Here is an 18,202-nt window from a genome sequence, read left to right on the forward strand (position 1 = left end):
CAGGGGCTGAGGGCAACATCGCTGCCCGCTCTGCTGCCGCCGCGTTACTGGCTCTGTTTCTATCCATGCACGGAAGGGCAGGAGGGGAGATGGTATAGGGAAGTCAGGGTGTGAGAGAGGAACCGCATCGGCTGCACGCTGTGTGAGGGCATCTAGGCTGTGCTCAGCAGGTGAGCAGCACAGTGCATGGCCGGTGAGGAACATCTCCATCCTTCCCCTTCATCCCCACACTGTCTTGTCCTGGCCGCCCTTCCTAGGGATGCAGAAGAACGCAGGCTTGGGACTGACAGTGGAAACCAAAGGGATCAGACTGGAGGTCACAGCTGCTGCACTGAAGGGAAGGCCGAGACCTCCCAAACTCATCTCACAGAACAGTCCATCAACTAGCTTCCAGGCTGCAAAGGCGGCAGAGTCCAGTAGCCCCCAGCTTAGCCTGATGCAGGTTGCTGGGTCACACCAGAGGCAGAGGAAAGAAGAGAGAGCAGGCAGGGCTCTGCCCAGCCCAGCGCACTGGCACGAGTCACAAGGAGGGTTGGCTCTGCGGCTGGAGATGGTAGCAGGTTGGCTCCATTGGCTTCAGATTCATACCTGGGAGCCAGCCCCGCTCCAAGTGCTGGGGCTGGCCATGGGCTTCTTCGGAGACTATTTGCCCTGGGGTTTGGCCTGGGGAAGTGAAAAACCCAGATGTGACAAGTGTGATCATCGGGGCAGGAGCCTCCCCAGAGTCCCTTCCTTATGGCCAAGCCATGGTGGTGAAGTGGGGACCTGGCAGGGCTTGTAAAGCACCCACCAAACTCATCGCAAGTCCTGCCCATGAAGATGCACAAGTTGTGAATTCCAGGCTTCCAGGGCAGAACTGGGGAAGGCTTTGCTCCCGGTGCCATTTGCTGTGGGACCAGTCGGTCTCAGACCAGAGTGGCACTGGTGGACCACGTGGAAGAGGGATTGTGGAGGAGCCAGACTGGTTCCAGTTGGAGGGAGGAGGGATGAAGACCAAGACAAAATATCTATGCCTCAGCAAAGCATGTCCCAGCTCTTCCCAGCAGTCCAGTCACACTGGGAAAAGCCTGTTTGGTGGTGGTTAAACCCACCTCGGGGCTGCCCCCATTCCTGGCTGAGAACAGGGATGGCTCTTACCTTCCTGACAGAACTGGCATCCAGCTTCTCCTGGAGGCGAACCACCCATGGGGCTTGAAGGGGGGCACAGAGGCGCTTGCCCTTTGTGGTGATGAACCTGCCAGTCCCATGGTGAAAAAAAACAAGATGAGGTGAGCAGGACACCCTGGGGGTGCCCAAGCACAGCTCAAGCTCTCGCTCACTGCCTCTCTCCCTGCCCTCCTCCATCTCCACCTTGGGATGACTTTCTTCCCTGACTTTTGTCCCAGGTTTTCCTGCTCTGGTTGAGACTCCGATCTCCAAGGTTTCTTCCACAACCCCCCCCCCCCATTACTTTTCCCCCAAACCCAGCTCAACATTCCTCCTCCAACCTGCCCTGCCTCCCTCTCTGCCTCCTCACAGGATCCATCCCTTGGCTATCACCACCCTGAGGCTCTTGTCCCTTAGCCATCACCACCCTGGGGCTCTTACACAGTAGCCGGGATGTCACAGCCATCCTGCACCAGCTGAAGCCGGTAATCCTGCACTATCCACCGCGGGATGGGTGTCTCGCGTGTCCGCAAGCAGCAGTCGAGGACGTTGTTCCCGCCGTGCACTGGAGGAGGAACACAGGCTGAGGTTGCTTTTCCCAGGTCAGCTGCACTTTCATTCAGCCTTCCCAGAGGGTGCAGGGGCCATCAGAGCAGAGCAGGATGGTGCCCACCAACGATGCTCTCTCACACCGTCCCAGCTGCACAAGCGGGCAGATGCTCTATTGCCCCCACACCCCGGTGCCAGGAGCCCTTTGCCTCCTTCCAACAGGAAGCGAAGGAGGTGAGAAGCAGCTTCCCGGCGGAGGGCAACCCTTCTGCATGCCTGGTCCCTCCTGCATCCCCAGAGCCAGCACCGGCAGCAGGGAAAGCAGTATGTGTCTTCATGGGCAGGGCTTGCAAAGCACCCACCAAGATCCCAGCTTTAGGATCTTTCAAATCAGCCACACATTCCAGAGGGGCTGGGAATGCCTTCAGCTTTATTTGCTGAAGGAATCATTGGTTTTCCAGCTACCCCATTGCCAGCCTACACCACACTGGTCAGTCCTGTGACAGCTGAGGGACACAGCTGTCTGCACTTCACTGCGGGGTAGGGGACCTCGGTCACACTCCAAGCAAATGCTATAGTCACTCTTAATGCCCCTCAAGGCTGGCAGTGTCCAGGGATGCCTGAAGCCCCAGGCAGCAAGGTATAGTGCAACACCAGACGCTGCCCGCGCTCCCCAGCTCCCCACAGCAGAGCAGAGGGCCTGGTGTCACCCACCCCAGGCAGCTGTGACCTGTGTCCAACACCAGCAGCCCCTCAAACACAGGCTCTGCCCATGCCTTTCCTCCTGCTCCCACCCCTGTCACTCTCCCCCAGGCTGTCTCACGCCAAAGGATGCCAGGGATGCTCCCCTGGCTTGCTGGGGAGAATGGGACCAACGCGATCCCAGCACCGTGTGCACAAGCTGAGATAGAGCACTGGGAGGCAGGATTGCTCCACGGCCTTTCCCAAGTGCAGCTTTCCAGCCCCAGTGCCCGGCGGGCTCCTGCCTGGACTTTGGGCATGACGGAGTCCCACCGAGACAGGCTACAAGCAGGGGACGCAGGAGGTCTGTAACAGAGCCCCAGCGATGGGTCCCTCTAAAAGTCTGCTGGAAATGAAAAAGGAAGGAAGAAACAGGATCCTTTCCCTTCCACGAGAAAGGCGGCCTGACAGGTTCCCTCTTACCATCCAGGATACGTCCCAGCACCAGGAGACTGAGGCAGAGAAGATGGAGCTGCTGCATTTCGCTGCTGAGTTCGGCCGAGGATGGGCTGGAGACAGCAGTGCTCTGGGCTGGAGAGGTGAGCTCTGCACAGCTTCCCTGCGCTCTGCTGATGGTGCTCCCTGCTATTTATCCTTCCAGCCTGTGGCTTTCACTTTCTTTTGGAGAAAAGGAGTTGCAACAAGTTTTGCCACAGACTGATTTTAATCAGCAAACAGTTCCTGAACATCCCAGCTGATTTCCCTGCAGCCAGCTGCTGAGCGGTCCCGGAGCCAAACACCCTGCTGACCTCGCTGCTGCCAGCACCTGGGCCACAGGGGCTGCTGGTCAGGGCCAGGGCAGCTCCAGGGTCCCTTCACCCTGCAAAAGCACCCCGGGGACCTGGGCAAGCATGTGGTGGGTCTCACCTCATGCATTTCCCAGTCCCTCCTCCGAGACATCTCTGGGACGTTCCCATTAGATATCGCATAGGTTCATCTGACCGATGCTGGGGCTGAAACTTGCCTCAGACCTGTTTTGGGGGTATATATTGGTACTGATGTGATGCCTGGCTCCCCCTGAGTCCCCTGATCTGGTCGCAGGAGCCTGGCTGGTTTCCCTTCCCTCTCCAGTGCTTGTGTGGGGGCACATCCAAAGCTGGTGGGTGGAGGGGAGCCACGCCCACTCCACTCCAGGGCTGCAATCTCGCATGCCAAAAGACAACCTGTTTTCCAGGTGTCCCAGCAAATGGGCTCATGGCCAAAGATAGCTGTAGAGCTTCCTGGAAACAAGTTTTCTCAGCACAGGAACAGAAATCCCCCAGGGAGGCTGTGTGTACAGCACGGGGCGCCAGCACTCGCTGGCTGCATGGGCACCTCCATGCTTCCACCCTCTACCCTTCCTCCAGCTTCAGCCTGTCCTTGCACCTCATCGGAGGGTGCTGCACAGCACTTCTACTGGGACAAATATCTATCTGGGGACAAGGCACAGGGCTGGGATCTGCGGGCTTCGACAGGACCCTCTGCTCCTCTCAGCAGTAGGAGATGGCGAGCTCTGCCCCTTACCTGTTCCACAGTAAGAAGCAAAAGGGAAGTCCAGTCATGCCACCAGCCAAGGTGCTCCATCCCTGTACTGGCACTGGCACCAGCCTCGTGCATGAGGTGATCTCCTCCATAAGAGAAGCATTGCCTTCAGCTGCTCCTGTGGCCTGGCAAGCCAGTGCCGTGCTGAAGGGGTTAAGCAAGGGCAAGTGGGCAAGTTAAGAGGCACAAACAGAACGTGCCAGCTTAACTTCAGTCAGCATCTGCCTTCTTCTAGCACTCACAAGGTATTGAAGACAAATCTTGGCTGCTGGAAGGGGAATTTAGGTGGCAGAGGATTAGTGTCTGTCATCAGCCCCAGCCTCCCTGCAGATCTGGGGAAGCAGGCTAACTCCGGGACTTGGTCTCCACTTGATCTCCCTGGGGTGCTGCCAAAGAGATGCCACCGCAGGGAGGATGACAGCTCCTGGCTACTGGTCGCCAGGCCTGTAGGAACAACTGCTCCTAACCCAGACCCAGCTCCTCCCCAGGGGGTGGATGGACAGTGCAAAGCCCCCTGCAAAGAAGGGGTCCCAAAAGCAGAGCCCTGTCCCACTGGCAAGGGATACTGGGAATTATGCCCAATGGCAAACCCTTGCCTCCTTGCATGCGGTGTTTTAGATCTGAATATGAGAGAAAAAAAAAAACAATAAACCTCCATGCTTGTCAGTGGGTTTGGCAACTACCAGAGCACACCCGAGGACTGGCAAGGGGTGCTGGGGGGTGCTGGGAGGTGCTGGGGGTCTTGTCCAGTGAGACTCCCTCTCCTGGCACTTCTAGGGTCCTGGTCCCTGCGGCAAGCCGTGTGGTCACCTGCCACTTTCCTAGCACGAGGGGCTCCCACCCGCTCCTGGCTCCTGGCTGGCCACGCACAGAAAGCAGCAAGTCCAGTGTTGAGAATACATCCTTGTGGGGGTAAACCCCTTCTGCCCCTCTGTCTACAGGGAAGGCCCTGCCCTCCCACTGCCTGCAGTCCCTGCCGACACATGGGCAGGAAAGAGAGGCTCTGCCTCCTCCCGGCAGCTGTCTGGATGCCAAGGGGGTGAAAGCATGGCTGCTTCAGTCACCTCTGAAGGGACACTGAGTCCTCTTCAGGGACACTGGAGGGTGAGGAAAGGGGCTTTCCACTCACATTGTGAAAGGGGAATGTGACGGGTTTCCCCCCCCTCCACTGGGGTCAGTGGGATTTCTAAGAAGAGAGTGGTCATCTCTCAAGTGCATCCTTGTGGCATGCAGGGAGGTCACCCCATCCCCCTCACAGGGCTGAGCCTTGGGGACCAGAAGAAAGGACACAGATGAGGAAGAGGGGATGTTTTGGGGTCCAGGCTCCTCAGAGGCACACACAGGCAGGGAATGGGCAGGGGATCGGGTGCAATTCGGGAAGATGGGAAAGCATCGTGAGTTCTGACCCATTTAAGCCTCATTTAAGCAATTTGGGAGCACTGGAGCTCCAGCCCTGAGGCACCACAGGCATCACGAAGCATCTCTGAGCACTCACCCTGCAGAAGCCTCAATAATGCAGTGGTTAATTAAAGTGGAAACCATGCACGGTGGGGGATCCTCATGGGAAATCCAATCCATCAAAATGCAAATGGGTTGTGTGAGCATCACCTCTATCCCCGGGCTCTTCTCGTGGAGGACCAGCCATGCTGTCACCCTCCTGGAGACCTACCAGCTGTGGGAGCCCCCAGGGCAGCTGCTCTCTGTCAGCTTGTGGGCTCCGGCGTGGTCCCTGGGGTGCCTTGTGGTGCTTCGCTTTCCACCTCCAAGCTACAGAGCTGGAAAGGGCAAAGGGGGAATTTCAGCAAATTCCAGGCACAGCTAGCCCCCAGGGCAGGATCTGGCCTGGCTGCATTCACCTCATTGGGAAATACTGGGCAGGCATTGCAGTTGTTTCAATTTCCCTTGCAACTCCCGGCACAAGGGAGCCTCCCGCATTACTCTCATTGCAGTCCCAGTCCTGGTGCAGCACAAGGACCAGCAGCCCACCAGACCCAGGGCTCAGCACAGCACTGGGTCTCCTCTAGCTGAGGGAAACCAGTCAATCTGATTTAAAAGGGGAAAAAAAGAGCAAGTTATGCCTTTGCCCATAGGCAGCAAAGATGATCCTGAGGATCTGGCTCAGAGGGATGCAGAAGATGTCAGTTCCCACTCTGTTAGAGCCCATCTGTCCCTAACGCTCATTGGCTTCAGTGTCATTGATGTTGAGGTCACCACAGGTGATGGGCAGCAGAGCCAAGACCCTTCAGCTGCGTCCTGCTTGACTCCCCCCAGGTGTGCACCCATCTCCTGGGGTCTCTGCAACACATGTGTCCCTCAGCATCATCTTTGGGCTGTGCAGTCTCCCAGTTGGGTTCTTCCTACAAATGTCCTCAGACATGCTGTGATGGCACTGAGATGGCAGTGGCCAAGTGGGATGCCCCCAGCACTGGCTCCCTGCTGTCACGCTGCTCCTCCTCTCCGTAACCGCTCCAGGGGCTTCAGGAAGGGATGGCTGGGGAACAGCTCAGCAACCTGTGCAAAAAGCAGCCCATCAGCCATTTCCTTGACATCTCCCACGCAGCTTGGCAGGAAGGATGCTCAGTGAGGCTGCACACCAAACTCACCTGTGGACAGACCTAGAAGCACACGGGATGGACCAAAATCCTTTGGGGCTGGGGCTGCTCTTCTTCACTGCTCTGTCAGCTCTTACTCTGATACTGGGCACTGGGCAGAGGAGACTGTGGAGTTCCCGGTCTGGTGCAGCTCTGGGACACAGCTCACGTTGGCCTCGCCACAGGACATCCTCAGAGGAGAGCAGATGCTCTTCCACTGTGTCTCGGAGAGCTGCAGCCCTGGAGGAGGTCTGCAATCCCCAGTGGGATGGGAGGGAAGTAGAAGGACCTGGGGGTCTGGACAAGTGGAAGTAGGACTGGCAGCATCAGGACACCCAGAGCCCAAGGATCTCCAGCCAGCAAAAAGGAGGACAGTGGAAGAAGGGCATTTGGGAAGTATATGTAGGCAAAGAAAGGGTTGAGAGGAGGCTCTGGGCTGCAGACATCTAGGACAGGATGGGTCCCAAGGGATAGCCAAGACTCAGGAAATACCTTGAGGCAGAAAGGGTGGGAGTCCCTATTGCCCGCCAGCCACTTCTCCACCTCCTCTCTGCTCTCAAGACCACAGCAGACCTCAGGAGGGCAACGTTGGTGGAGACAGCACTAAAAAACACCTTGAAGCTTCAAGGAAGCTTGGAAACCACTGCACTAGCCCTTCTCGCACCCACGCAGTCCCAGAAACAGCTCTTGGTGCCCATGGGGCCACTGCAGTGTAGCTGGCTCCTGCTTCTTGGGAATGGCTGGGGACGGAGGGACAGAGCCGGTGCACGTGTCTCTAGGTGAGCCTCGCTGGAGCTCAGCCCGGCATTGCAGCCCAGCACGCTCCACTGCCGGCACAAGCCCGGAGCACTGTCTGCGCCGGCTAATGACTTCAGCTAATCATCTGGCCAGCATTCAACCCTCGTCTTGGCTGCACTCTGCCATTTCTGTCTTGCCTGGCTACTTTCTGCTGTCACTGATGCCTTTCTGCTCCAGGGTGGCTGAGCTCTCCTAACTTTTTGCTCTTCTTGACTCGGTTGCCACTTTCTTGCCTTCCCTGCAGAACATCTAAGGGTGCTTGTACAGCCCTTGCACACCCGCTGCCCCAGCACGTGCTGCATCAACGCTGCCTTGTCTTTGCACATGAGGCAAAGACCCAGGGATACATACCCAGGGGTACAACTGCGTGAATCCTCCTCTGCTGCTTCACTGCGTCATTGCCCTAGAGCATCTTCTTTACATCACTTGACTCAGCTGGGGTCTATGGATTCAGTTTTTCCATGGGGAAGGGGTTTTGGCCCCTGCTGCACGCTTCAGATCCCAGCCCATCACCTCTCCCTTCAACTTCTCGCAGGCAATCTCCTGGGAGGCGTTTCCCTGGTACCATCTCACTGTGGTGGCACTGTGGTCACCTGCCTCCCCAGCCAGAGGCTCCCACTAACCCTGACACCTTATTTTCCTTAAAAGCAGCATTCTGCAGTAAAGCTGGAAGTGGTGTGCAAACACCCATGTGTGTGCAGGCACAGGCACATGTGGGGCTGCACATGTGCATCTGTGCCCGTGTCCACATGCACCTTCCCAAGCAGATGTCTGTGCCGGAGAATGGGACAAACTCCAGCGCTCTTCCACAAACTCTACTTCTAGGATAAATTTTAGGGTAAATAAGATCACCCCCATGGGCACATCTCTTTCACCTGTTTTAGCCTAATGCCCACCTAGCTTTCGAAGGGAAAAAGCCACCTGTGTGATGTGGACATCCGCAGCCACAGAGACAGCAAGATAACATTTCACGCACTGGCTTGCTCCCACTGTCTGCTTGTGTTTTGCTGTTTGCGACTGTAGATGTATTCGGCTGGGCCTCTTTTCTAGGGTTTTTTTTTCAATCATTTCACAATCCCCCAACACTGTGACCAGCACAACAAGGAGCCCCACGGAAGGCAGGGCCAACCTCGCAGCGCTGGACACGGAGCATCCCCAGCAAACCCAGGGCTGCCCCCAGCCCTCCCACAGCAGCCCTGGCTGACTCCCAGTGTCAGTTCCCAGGCTCCCAACAAAGCCCAGGCCAGAGCCCAGCCTCATTAATAATTTGATTTAGTGCTATTTTCCCAAAGCAGCCAGGAGCACAGAGTCCCTGCTTTGCGCAAGTGGAGCTTGTCCAGGGAGCATCAGAGTTGGAGGGACAGTCTCGGCCATGGGCAAAAGACACCGCGTACAAAGCCATTTTGTGCCCCCGAATTTGCTGGTATTCCGGGACCTCAGTGGGGACGGCTGAGCAAACAGGACAGCTTCATCTTGCTGGGCAACACGGCTACAGGAAAGGGAACTCACGCGATCCCCCTCTCCTGTGCCAGCAGATCCCAGCCCCTGCACTCCAGGGATGCAGCGCCAGAGGAGCTGCAAAAGCCAGGACCTGGGGAATAAAGGTGTGTGGGGCAGGAGCGTAGTCCCCCAGGCAGCCCTCCCCGCCCCGCCGAAGCCCATCAAAACAGCCAGAACGAGTGAGTTTGGTTGTAAAGGATATATTTTATTGCCTCACATCCTGTCCAAAAGCTGGTCTGGCAGACGGCCACGTCCTCCCACATGGAGGAGAGGGCAGCACAGAGCCAGCTCAGCATCCGTCCCATGCGCGGGACTGGTATCTTGGACTTCACAGTTTCTTTACACAGCCTTAAAGTAATCGACCTAAATGCCCTCCTAATAAAGCAATCAAGCCAGATAAATGTGCTCATTAGAAACACTCAGCTACAAGCTTTACACCAGCCAACACACGGCCTTTGCTGATACTGTTAAGCCCTGCAAACCCTATTATTGAAATTATATGATTTAATAGACTTTTACTGACCAAAGTCCACGTCTGAAGTCTCTGCAAGCAGAAAGCACTGCAGCCGCGGCAAAGCCCTTCAAATTACTCCCTCTCATTGTGCTGGAGGGGGTTTGCGAGCACAGGGAGATGGCATTTCCTCACCAACCCAGTCTTGGAGGTCTGTCAGCTCTCTGCTTGCAGTCTCACCTTATGGTGTCCCTCGGTTAGTGTCCTTTTACTAAAGGTTTGGGGTAGAGCTGCTCAAACAGCTGCGGCATGTCTGCAATGGATTTTGCAAAGTCTTCTCTTCCTCCACCTGCACTGCCTCACATGCGGTTTTCATCGCATGAGCTTCTCAGACTTGGGAAGAAAGCATAAGAGAGTGGGGTTTTTTTTTTCAGAAAACCAAGCGTTTAACTTGATAATGTCTGAATCTCTGACAGCAGCAAAACCAATTTGTTCTGATTTCACCATAATTTTGTACCTAAAAAAAAAGAGGACTTAAAAAATGAAAAGTACAAATCCTGACAATCTTCCTCCAAACTGCAACAGCATGTTACAAGAGCAGAAGGGAAAACCTAGAACAGCCCAGATGTGCAGCCACACTGTCACCCCAGCTGTCCCCAAACTCCCCATCTCAGTCTCTATCAATTACCCTGCAAGGAAGCGCCCAGCAAGCAGCCCAGGCAGGACCATGGGGACATGGGACCTGCCTGGCACCCCACAGCCCTGCAAGCTGAAAAGGAGCAAACAGGTGAGAGGGAAATTAAATGCAGCCATCGTTTACTTGGTAGAAAAATAAGAGCAATCTTCCAGAAAAGCCAGCCTGCAGCATAAAGGGTACTCTGTGAAGCACAAGGAGCCAGGAAGACTGAATGAAAGCACAGTCTTTAAACATAAATACAAATGTATAAAACCCCCAAAAAAGTCATAGGAAAAGCTGCCATCCTGCAAGGCTACAGAAATCCCCTTTGGTGGAAAGGCTGCCCACTTCCCCCTCGGGGCCGTGGCTCAGCTCCCACATGGGTCCAGGTCCCCGCTGGCGTGACCAGAGGGTGAGTGAAGACCTGGGTGCCCCCCGCCACCGAGAACACCCAGCTGGTGCAGGGGGTCCCAGCTGGAGGGATCTCTGTGGCAGGCACAGCAGCGAGGAGGGGGCTGCAGAGCAGAGAGCAGCCCCCTCAGCCAGCCCAGTCCTCGCCCTGGGGCCAGCGGGTGGGTGGGTGGTCTGTGAATGTCCATTGCCAGGCGGTGGGTCGGTCATCGGTGCGGAAGGCATCCGTCCTAAGGAAGGCAAGGAGGACGTAGTGACGTGGAGAAGGTCTCAGTGAGAGCACCCATCCCAGACAAGTGGCTGTCGCCTTGCATGATGTGCCTTGCCTGCCCCCAAGCTTTGCCTTGTCCCAGCAGCTCCAGAATTTTAAGGCAAGCACAGAGAAGGAGGGAGCTGTGCCCCAAGCACCTCCATGCTCCAGCCATGGCTGTGGTAGCTCTCCCAGGCTTGGTCCCAGGAGCCTGATGCCCACCCTCCCATGGAGAAGGATCCAGGATGGGGGCAGCACCCTCACCCCATCACCCTGCCACCCCCCACTCCCCTCTGCCTACCTCTTCAGGCCTGACTTAGTTAGACCTGCTGCCACTTCTGCCGCTTGGGTCTGCCCCTGGGACGCGAGGACTGTCCCTTCTTCTTGTCCTTCTTGTCCTTCTTGTCATTTTTCATCTTCTTGTCCAGGTTCTGCATTAGCTTCTGGACAGCAGGGTCGGTGGGAGAGGCACAAATTTTCCTGTTCTTCTTGGTGGTAAAGCTGGGGGTGCAGGCAGAAAGGTTTGCTGGGAGGTGAGCAGGGGAAGGACACAGAGGGGGAGGGTTTGGCTGGAACCAAATTGCTCCGGATTATCCTAACTACAGTGGGGTACTCACACAACGGCATGCAGTGTACATCCCGCCTCACGTCCCTGGAGGCTGTAGGACTTCACCCATTTGCTGGGGATGGCTTTCTCGCTGTTCTTTAGGCAGCAGTCCGAGGCTGAGGTGCCAATACCTGGGAGCAAGAGGGAGATAGGGGATTTTGGACCCTCACCGAGCCAGGGTGTCTTCCTAGCCACCGGGAGCACAGCATGGCTGGCTGATGGCATAGGGCTTGCTTGGTGTCATTCACAAGGGAGATCCTGGGGCAGCACATGAGGGTGGGAGCTCTCAATCCCTATGCCTGGTTGCAGGTTGGACCCTGCCCCAGGGATATGTGACAACAATTTCCCTGCTGGCGGAGGGGAAACTGAGGCAGAGACAAGCTCCTTGAAAAGGGACTGAACCTCATTCTCCTGCCTGCACTTTTCAGCTTGGGGTGCTGCTGCCCCACCAGCCATGTGCACACACACACAGGTGCTCCCAAGCCAAGCAAGCGCTGCAAGCCACTGCCACGCAGCAGCCAGGCATGCACACACACACCCCCTCCCGCCACGACTGCGCCGCAAACCCCACAGCCAGGCACCCACCCAAACGCACCACCAACACCCCCCGTGCGCTGTGACCGCACCGCTCAGCGCCCTGCACGGACCCTGCTGAGCACCCGCATCCCCTGCCCCATCCCACCCAGGGGTGAGCAGGAGGGCTTCACGCCCCTCACCTTGAGCCTGGGCAATGAGGAGGGTAGCAGCCAGCAGCAGCAGTGGCAGGAAGAGGCGCAGAGCCATGGCGGGTGCCACGGGTGCTGAGCTGGGCAAGGCTGGGGAGCAGGACACACGCTGCTGCCTTGTGCCGAGAGGGACTCCTATTTATCTCTGGATGATCCGCTTTCGTTTTCCAGCAGCTTTGGCAGGCAGCCCACCAGCCGGCCGAGGGCCGGGTGACGGAGAAACGGGAGGGTGGGGGATTCCTGTAAGCCACGAGCCCCCCTTTACGGACGCGTCCTGTCTTGTTCCCAGCTGCCCATCATGGTGCCAGTTGCCAGGTGGGGGGCATGCCGGAAACACAGCCCCCATCGCAGCTAGATGAGTTTGTGGGCTCCTGTTTCCTACTCGGTCTTGCAACTTGCCACTACCTGCTCTCGGTGGGTCAAGCGTTGCTTCTTGCACGCTTCTTCCCCAGACAGGGACCCTGGCAGGTGGCCAAGCCATTAAGGAAACCAAGAAGTTAAGTCTGTTCTGCTTCCCCACCTCATGCTTTGCTCCCAAGCCAAGCCACCCACCCCATGCAAGTGAGAAGGGGCTCAGGGTGACCCCACATCCCAGCTCCTTGAGCCCCCATCCCTGTTGGGCTGCCTCAGGGGCTAGCCCAGGCAGCTGAACACATCTTTAGGGCTGGGATGTGCAAGGGCCAGATTGAAAATGGGGCTGCAGGAGATAGCACAGCCCACCGTGCGTTGGTGCTGATACCAAATGGTGGGGAGCTGAGGATGATCAAGGACCTCGGCCAGCTGGAGGAATAGGCTGACAGGAACCTCCTGAGGTTCAACATAAACAAGATGAAAATTCCCATGAGTGAGATGGTGTGACCCAGTGCACTGGACAAGCTGGGCATGGCTAGCAAGACAGGGGCTATGCAGAAGTGGACCTGGGGGAGCTGAATAGGGTCCCTCAGGGCACCCCTGTGGTGGCAAAGGCCACCCAAAGAGATGGCCACATGGCTGGACCAAGCCCTGAGCAACCCAGTGTAACGCCAGTCCTACTCTGAGCAGGGGATGGCCAGAGACCTAGACATTTTCATGCAATCACCAGGATACAGTCTGAAAGAGACCAAGGATGGAGGTTTCACAACTGTTTTGGGCAACCTGCTCCAGTGCTTGAAAACTCGTGTTGAAAACATTTTCCTCATTATTGGAATTTCCCTTGACGCATCTAGTGTCACTGCCTCTCATCCCACCTCAGGGCCCCGGCACCTCACCAGCCCCCCTGGGCAGCTCTCATCAGCAAGGACCCCACTTTGCCATCCCATCCCCAGCTTCACCACCCCACTGCTCACAGCCCCTCTTCACCTGCCCCGACCTCCAACTCCTTGGCCAACCTCGCTCCTACTGCCTGTGTCAGCCGCGTCCTGGGAGCCCCAACAGGATGCAGAGCTGTGATGGGGTCTCCCCAATGCCGGTGAGGGCTGAGCCCCTTCTCCGGCCCCGCTGCCTGTGCCCTGGGGTGCAGCCCCATGACTTTTCACCAGTTCCTGATAAGGACCCTCATAAAGAGTTATCAAGGGCAATTTATGACCCAAGAGGAGACCAAAGTCCCAGCTGCTGTAGAAAGTAAAGCTGTGAAAAGATCCCCAGGCTCTTGTCTCCCTCAGTGGGGGGAGGAAATGCTGGAGTCATGTTGAGGGGCTCATCAACAACTGCCCCACGGCCCTCTCCTGGGCAAGGAGACTGGCAAGCTGCAGTGGCTTACTACCTTACTCAGGGACAAGCTGGGTGCCTGTGGCAGTATGGGACCCAGGGCTGTGCTCCCATGGCTTCCACCATCACTCATGCAGAAGAGAAAGGGAGCTCTCATGCTGGGGGGTACCCATGTTCCCAGTGTCTGGGTAGGGGGAGGCAGTTCCCCACGCAGTCATGCAGCACTTAGGTCAACGTGGCCTCGGGCTGCAGCCCCTGGGGCATGCAGCAGGCACAGGCCATGAGCACCAGCCTGGACAGCATGGGCTGAATCTACCAAGGGTGCCTGGCAGCACGAGCAACTGGTCCCTAGAAGCGTTGCATCTGCTGTCACTCATCCCTGCAACCCCAAAGCACCGGTGGCATCAGGACAGGGCAGGAAATGGGGAACCACTCTAGTTTTTAGTGCCTTTCCGGTCTTTATTTGTGCATCCTCTTCAGGCAGCAGTGCCCAGCTGAGCACCTGGATGAACCTTGCCCTTGGCACATCTGGGTCATTGTTCTGCTGCAGATCCATGTGCGAGAGAAGCTGGGGAAGCATTGATCCCTTAGCGATCCACCCTGGTGAACTATCTCCCTGAGCCTATGTGGTATGAGGACTAGGGATGTGGAGGGAGGGGAGACATGTCACAGGTTGCCTCCAGCACGGACGGTTTAGCACAGGGCTCCCTACACTCTTGAAGGTGCCCAGGAGAGCTCTGCGGTCCCATCATGGAGCCCAGCTCCCATCCTTGCCCAGTCCCATCCACAGCCACAGCAGCAGGCTCCTGGAAAGTCCCTGGCTCACTGTGTGTTTTCAAGACACCGCAGCAGCATCCTCTGGCCAGAGGCCAGCCCCGAAAACTGTCTGAGCTGCTGTGGAGGGTCAGGGCACGTGTTCCCTTCACAGGCATCAATCTTTGGCAAGTCTCTGGTTGCTCCAATTTGCAACCTGAAGAAAGCAGTCAGCTGAGCAGACCCTCACTCCAATCCCTCAAGGGAACGTGGATTGGAGAGGACCCAGGAGAGAACAAACTAAGGGCAGGGGTACTTGGCCATTGCTCTGGCTGAGTGATGCAGATACACCTGCCTGCCTGATCAGCAGGGTCCCCTGGAAATTTACATAGAGTTCTGTGCCCCATTTCACCTCCTGCCTCCCTTCTCTCGGAGCTCCCAGTTCATTCCTTCCTCCCCAGGTGCCTTGCTCTGTCACCTGTCCCCCCAGCCCAGGGAGAAAGCAGGGAGCTTCTGGCAATAAGCGAGGGGTGAGCATCCCCGTTTGCAAGGGAGTCACAAGGCAGACCGAACTTTTGGGATGCAGAGGAGCTGCTGGGGGTGGGGGATGGAGGCAAGGATTTCTGGGGCTCTCCAACACCAGCAGCCTCCAGCAGCACCTTTGTAAACCTATTTCTCACCAGCTTGGGCTCCTGCAGGCTCCAGCCTTTTCCCAGAGCTCAGAGGTGCAGGATGGAGACTGACACAGGGAGGGGGCCATAACCAGGCAGGGTGTCCCTCTGTGGTGTCTCAGCTATAGGGAACTCCTTCTGGCCACAGACAGGGAAACCACTGTGTCAGCTTGTAAGGACTCACTCAAGCCTCCATCCTAAATGCTCTCCACGTTTGCACCCTGCACCTCAGCACCAAAGTCTGGAGTTAACCTACGAATTACTTCCCTGGCTTCCAGCATCACAATTTCCTGGCATCTCACTCCATAATGCCAGGACACCCTCTCCCTTGATCTCTCAGCCCCCTGCTCATCCAGCTCTGGGCTGCCCTTCAGCCCTGCAAAAGCCCCCATCCCTTCCTTGCTTAACCAGACAACGGGGTCTGCTCCCGGGCTGGCTCGAGGCTGGGAGCAGAGGGTCCTTGGGTGCACACATGGACTGAGGGCATCAAGGGGAGCCAGCCAGGGGGACTGGGAATTTCCAAATCCTTCTGGATGCTGCCTCCAAGTTAAAGTCACTGCTAACAGGAACAGGGTCTCACAGCTCAGCTCAACCCGCTGACCAGCAAATTCCTTCCTGCAGAGGCACCGATTCCCAGGACACAGCGCAGAGGTAGCTCGCAAAGCCCAGCATGGAAAACCCCCATGGCTGGGAAGGGGAGCGGGCTGCCTGCCAGCCACACCGTATATAAACGCCATATAGCAAAATGGTCCTCGGGAAGCGGGAAAGAATTGCTGGAAGCCAGCGGCACACGAGCGGGGCAGGCTCCCCGCTGGCTGCTGCGCCATCCCCCAGCATTCGGCGAGGCTGATGGGAAGAGCGTGATGAGCACAACATGCTGGGAAGGGCAGGGAAGCCAGCTCCCCGGGAGTCCCCTCCCTGCACACGGGCGCTGGAGCCGGAGAGGGTCTTCGACCAAGAGAAGTTTACTCCCAACACACACACCCCCCCCAGCTGGAAATTTGGGTTCCCGGCTGGGTGTGGGTGCAAGGAGTTAACTCTTTGGTTGCTGGCACATCTGCAGAGCTGCTCAGCTGCTTCGGGGTAGGACAGGCTCACTGCAGGAAAACGTGCAGAGGGGTAGCAAGCAGGCTGAGAGGGACCCGAGCAGACACTGTGCCATGGAGAGATGCCCTCTTCCTACAGCATCCTCTGCTTGGCATGTGGTGCTGCCCATGGTGCTCCCTCAGACCTAAAAATCAAGGGACTGGGCAGGATCTGTGTTTCGTCCCCCAGTGGAAAGCACATGGTTGGGATCACTCAGCTCTCAGCCCTCCTGATCCAGGCATTTTTCAACACGCAGGATCCTTTGGGCTTAGGCTGTTGTGAGTGTGTGTATTTGTCACTTATGTCACCAGGAAATATTCAGTGCTGAAAGGGGTGATGGCTCAGAGCCTTTCCCTCCATGGCACAGCGGAGACCTCCACAGGGTGCCAAGGCTCGTGGTGGAAAGGGGACACAGTGAGAGGCTCCTGCTCTTGGCAGAGATGCTAGACCAGAGAGCAGGAAAGCTTCATGGAAGAGGAGGTGAACTGGTGCTTGCGTAACCGTCCAAAAACTGTGCCCCTCTCAGCCGGTCTTCAGCCCTTCCACCAACCACAGGCCCAGCCTTCCCTCTTCCGCCAAGAAGCACATCAAACCTCCATCCAGAAATCCCACAGTCTCTCATATGGCGGCATGAAACTCAGTGGAAACTGCTGGCACCAGCCCAACCTTCGTCGAAAACAGAGATGTAGCACGCCATAAATCGTCTCATGGCGAAGCGAGCAGCAGCCCCCAGAGCAAGGTGGGGGGTGGGTGCCAGCCGAGCTGGCAGCCCTGCACAGCTCCAAACAGGTGGGTTGGCTGGGCTCTGTCCAGACAGGGATGCACACACGCGTACACTGCGTGCAAAGGCATCGTCCTGGTTTGTGAATTCAGAGAGACTTGGGAAGCTGCTGGGAATAAAGACGGCTGAGTGTTGTTGGAAAGGAAACTGCTCCTTCTCCATCTTGTTGCTGAGAGACATCGGACTTTGTACTCGGCACCAGGCAGAGGCGTGCTGCAGATGCCTGGTGTCTGCCCAGCAGCCCATTCTGCCCTGTGCTTCTGGCACAAGCTCTGCTCTATGGACTGGAGAACCCAAATCCAGCCTCTGGAGCAAACAGCAGTTGGCACACGTGGCAAGTTCATCAGAAAGGGTGAAACGGAGACAGAGGAATTAAAGACGACTGAAGGGAAATGAAGCAAAACATCGAGAAGGCTCTGGAGAGTTCGCAGAAGGTGTTAGAGCAACACGTAAGCTAGGAACTGGATATGCTTCAGCCGAGACTGGAAAACACCAGAGAAGGGCTCTGCTCCTGGCAATGGCTCAGCCGGCCGCCCCAAACAGGGAAGCAGCCACCTACTGCCCAGGCAGTGGCGGAAAATGCAAAAGAGAGAGAGAAAGCAAAGAGAAAGGAGATGAAGCCTCACAGGGCTAGGAGCTGCTGGGCACCAACACCAGGCAGAGACCTGCTGTGTTGCCTGTCAGCTTCATGGGCATCCAGACTTGGCATCGGAGGCAGTATTGGTGCCAGGAGGACACCCAAATAGCAGCCAGCCAAGCCTTTCCCAGCAGCCTGCACAGAAAGGACACAGCTGCTGGAAGGGACAGAAATGGCGAGGAGAACTCTTGGAGCCCAGCTCCACACTGGACAGGTCTCATCCTGCCTGGATATAACTAAAAGATAGGAAGAAATTATATACTTCATACCTACATATAACTGGTCATTAACAGTAATTCAGAGCAGCAGGGCAGAGTGATGGAGCCATCGAAACCCTACAATAGCTGACTCCACTGTCAGGTCAGCACTTGAAGATGTGAAAAATGACCTGAGGCTCATTTTGGCACCCAGGCTAACAGGAGTAATGCAGATGGGACACCCTGCACCACCAAGGAGATCTGCACGATGCAGAGCAACCTCCTCCAAGGCACATGCAGAGACAAACCTGAGTGCACCAAAGACCTGGGGAGTCAAGACTGGCCATTTGACCTGGCCATCAAATGGGTGTCTCCAAGGGGAGGCAAGGGGCCCACGCCTGAACACGGGGAAAACAGTGTTTGGA

At 56.8% G+C, this 18,202-nt stretch overlaps 2 protein-coding genes across 2 annotated transcripts; both read right to left on the reverse strand.

Moving 5' to 3' along the window:
• Positions 1–642: 642 nt before the first annotated feature.
• On the reverse strand, positions 643–2,917 carry CCL19 (C-C motif chemokine ligand 19). Its single transcript, XM_009986100.2, has 4 exons — positions 2,860–2,917; positions 1,588–1,711; positions 1,138–1,234; positions 643–663 (listed from the first exon to the last, which is right to left on the reverse strand). The coding sequence occupies exons 1-4, from the start codon at positions 2,915–2,917 to the stop codon at positions 643–645; spliced, it is 300 nt and encodes a 99-aa protein (XP_009984402.2).
• An 8,037-nt stretch (positions 2,918–10,954) lies between these two features.
• Positions 10,955–12,024, reverse strand: LOC104378946 (C-C motif chemokine 21). Its single transcript, XM_009986099.2, has 3 exons — positions 11,958–12,024; positions 11,252–11,372; positions 10,955–11,135 (listed from the first exon to the last, which is right to left on the reverse strand). The coding sequence occupies exons 1-3, from the start codon at positions 12,022–12,024 to the stop codon at positions 10,955–10,957; spliced, it is 369 nt and encodes a 122-aa protein (XP_009984401.2).
• Between the last annotated feature and the right edge of the window lie 6,178 nt (positions 12,025–18,202).

The sequence above is a fragment of the Tauraco erythrolophus genome, chromosome Z (genome assembly GCF_009769465.1).
Source record: "Tauraco erythrolophus isolate bTauEry1 chromosome Z, bTauEry1.pri, whole genome shotgun sequence".
Lineage (NCBI taxonomy): Eukaryota > Metazoa > Chordata > Aves > Musophagiformes > Musophagidae > Tauraco > Tauraco erythrolophus.

What these genes read in the sequence shown, in the direction of transcription:
- CCL19 (XM_009986100.2), bottom strand. Translation starts at nt 2,917, where the DNA reads ATGCAGCAGCTCCATCTTCTCTGCCTCAGTCTCCTGGTGCTGGGACGT. An exon ending in TGTGACATCCCGGCTACTGT is followed by an intron (nt 1,235 to 1,587) that starts GTAAGAGCCCCA and finishes TGGGACTGGCAG; the next exon opens with GTTCATCACCACAAAGGGCA. An exon ending in ATGCCAGTTCTGTCAGGAAG is followed by an intron (nt 664 to 1,137) that starts GTAAGAGCCATC and finishes TCACTTCCCCAG; the next exon opens with GCCAAACCCCAGGGCAAATA.
- LOC104378946 (XM_009986099.2), bottom strand. Translation starts at nt 12,024, where the DNA reads ATGGCTCTGCGCCTCTTCCTGCCACTGCTGCTGCTGGCTGCTACCCTC. An exon ending in CCTCATTGCCCAGGCTCAAG is followed by an intron (nt 11,373 to 11,957) that starts GTGAGGGGCGTG and finishes TCTTGCTCCCAG; the next exon opens with GTATTGGCACCTCAGCCTCG. An exon ending in TGTACACTGCATGCCGTTGT is followed by an intron (nt 11,136 to 11,251) that starts GTGAGTACCCCA and finishes CTGCACCCCCAG; the next exon opens with CTTTACCACCAAGAAGAACA.